Source organism: Apaloderma vittatum, unplaced genomic scaffold, assembly GCF_000703405.1.
Source record: "Apaloderma vittatum isolate BGI_N311 unplaced genomic scaffold, ASM70340v1 scaffold18668, whole genome shotgun sequence".
Classification (NCBI taxonomy): domain Eukaryota; kingdom Metazoa; phylum Chordata; class Aves; order Trogoniformes; family Trogonidae; genus Apaloderma; species Apaloderma vittatum.
Window position 1 is genome coordinate 2,241 of NW_009730409.1, and position 2,248 is coordinate 4,488.

The 2,248-nt window shown below is 41.3% G+C and overlaps 1 protein-coding gene across 1 annotated transcript; it reads left to right on the forward strand.

Moving 5' to 3' along the window:
- Window positions 1-224: 224 nt before the first annotated feature.
- Window positions 225-1,748, forward strand: BAMBI (BMP and activin membrane-bound inhibitor). Its single transcript, XM_009874804.1, has 2 exons — window positions 225-511; window positions 948-1,748. The coding sequence occupies exons 1-2, from the start codon at window positions 271-273 to the stop codon at window positions 1,364-1,366; spliced, it is 660 nt and encodes a 219-aa protein (XP_009873106.1). The 5' UTR covers window positions 225-270; the 3' UTR covers window positions 1,367-1,748.
- Window positions 1,749-2,248: the final 500 nt, after the last annotated feature.

The window sequence follows — 2,248 nt, forward strand, 5'->3', positions numbered from 1 at the left end:
GTACTAGTAATTAAAACAAGTGCCCCAAGGCATTGATAGTGATTAAGGTTACAGCGAGGTAAGCACTGTACAACCCCAGCTCTCATGGACTTACAGTCTAGAGGAATATCCCAAAACTGGCCCTGAGCTTGGTTGTGCGGTGCTTGTGGCTAGTAAGAGCCTTGAAGTGTCCTTCAAGGATTGAATCTTACCTTTCTTGCACAATTTTTTTTTTTTTTAGGTGAAATCAGATGCTACTGTGATGCTGCACAATGTGTTGCAACTGGCTATATGTGCAAATCTGAGCTTAGTGCCTGCTTCTCCAGACTGCTTGATCCTCAGAATACACATTCCCCACTTACTCATGGCTGCTTGGACTCTATTGCAAGCACAGCTGATATCTGCCAAGCCAAACAAGCACAAAACCACTCTGGCACCACCACCATGTCCACGTTGGAATGCTGTCATGAAGATATGTGCAATTACAGAGGACTACATGATGTTTTGTCTCCTTCCAGGGGAGACACTTCAGGTAGGGCAAGGAAGCTTCAGTGAAATTTCTGTTCTGGCCGTCAGGCTCATGACAGCCAAAACCTTGTACGTCTGCTATTGATATTGTTGTTAATGTAAGCGGAGAGACCAGAGGGAGAAGTGGGTGGCTGGATGTGGGTGAGCATCTCGGCTGAGTAGCTTTTGTTGTCTGCATTGGTGTTAGAAGTCTGTCTTGACAACTTGACATTGCTTCTAAGAAGTAGCGGCAGTGGTTTTCCTAGTTAAATCAGCTATCAGGGTAAGAAGTTCCATGTTATAAACAGCCTTAGAAACTCATCTAGTTCTTTATAGGATTATTTTCTGGAGGTACTGCAGAGTGTGTAGCTGTGGCTCCTTGTCAGTGGGATGTTTAAGGGAATTGCTTGTATATGAACCAGTTGCTGATGCTGAAATAAGCTTTGTGTCTTCCTTTGCAGGAAAAGGGAGCAGGTATCAACATGACAGCAGCAGGAATCTCATCACCAAGGTGCAGGAATTGACCTCTTCGAAAGAGTTATGGTTCAGAGCAGCTGTAATTGCTGTTCCTATAGCTGGTGGGCTAATCTTGGTACTCCTTATCATGCTGGCCTTGCGGATGCTCAGGAGTGAAAATAAGAGACTGCAAGATCAACGACAGCAAATGCTTTCCCGTTTGCACTATAGTTTTCACGGACATCATTCGAAAAAAGGGCAGGTGGCAAAATTGGACCTGGAATGCATGGTGCCTGTGACTGGTCACGAGAACTGCTGCATGACCTGTGATAAAATGAGACATTCAGACCTCAGCAATGATAAAATTCTTTCGCTAGTCCACTGGGGGATGTACAGCGGACATGGGAAGCTGGAATTTGTATGACCAATTATTTTTTAATCTGAGCTAAACTTACTCTCTGAACTCTTGAAGGCCTTTGGGTTCTGCTGGACAGGAGCACTTTATCTTAAAACAAAAACTCGCGTAAATCATCTTTGAGAAACAAAGGACCTCTGCAAACAGAATCTTGGATATTTCTTCTGAAGGATTCCAAAAGTTGTCTTATTTGCACAGAGTAAAATACACTCAAATGTATTGTTTGCTTTAAAGTTATGAAAGCAAAAATTGGAAGTTGTAAACACTGTCACCAGGGTTGTCTGAACTGTAGGGAGCCGAGAACTGAGTTATTATAATAAACTGTATGCAAGCTCCTATGTTTCCTGACTTATTGTAAAGATTTTTTAAAATATATATATTTTGTCTGAAACATGCTTGTGGCTTTTTGTTTTGGGAAACTTTTATCTTTTTATTTGGGGGAGTGGTGGGAAACTAGTCAGGGTGGTATGTATGCATAGTAATGCCATGTATAACAATTAGATTCTGAAAACAAGAGTCTATTTTTCTGCTCTATGAGAGAAATAGGCGGTTGTTCCAGAATGAAGGTGGCAACTTTGTTTTTTAATACTTCAAATAGCAGTGAATCCACATCCTCAATTCTTGGCTATTGTATTTTGCATATAATCTGGGTGAATTCTTCTACAGCTTCGTGATAACTGTTTCTTCCTCTCTGTTAATGAAGTTCTTCCTCAGTGCAAAACATATGTAAGCAAGTGGCTCCCAAATAGCTGATTTTCCTCCCTTGTCTCACAATCTTGTGATGTTTTCCTTTTGTAACTTTGCTCTTTTTTTTTTTCTTTTTTTTTTTAGGGAAGGAGGAGGGTAACCCCAAAACCACGCTACCTATTCTGCTATGTGTGTGTACATATA

Excerpts from the sequence above, each read along its gene's own strand:
- BAMBI (XM_009874804.1), top strand. The coding sequence starts at position 271 with ATGTGCAAATCTGAGCTTAGTGCCTGCTTCTCCAGACTGCTTGATCCT. Across the intron at positions 512-947 it reads TTCCAGGGGAGACACTTCAG|GAAAAGGGAGCAGGTATCAA; the intron begins GTAGGGCAAGGA and ends CTTCCTTTGCAG.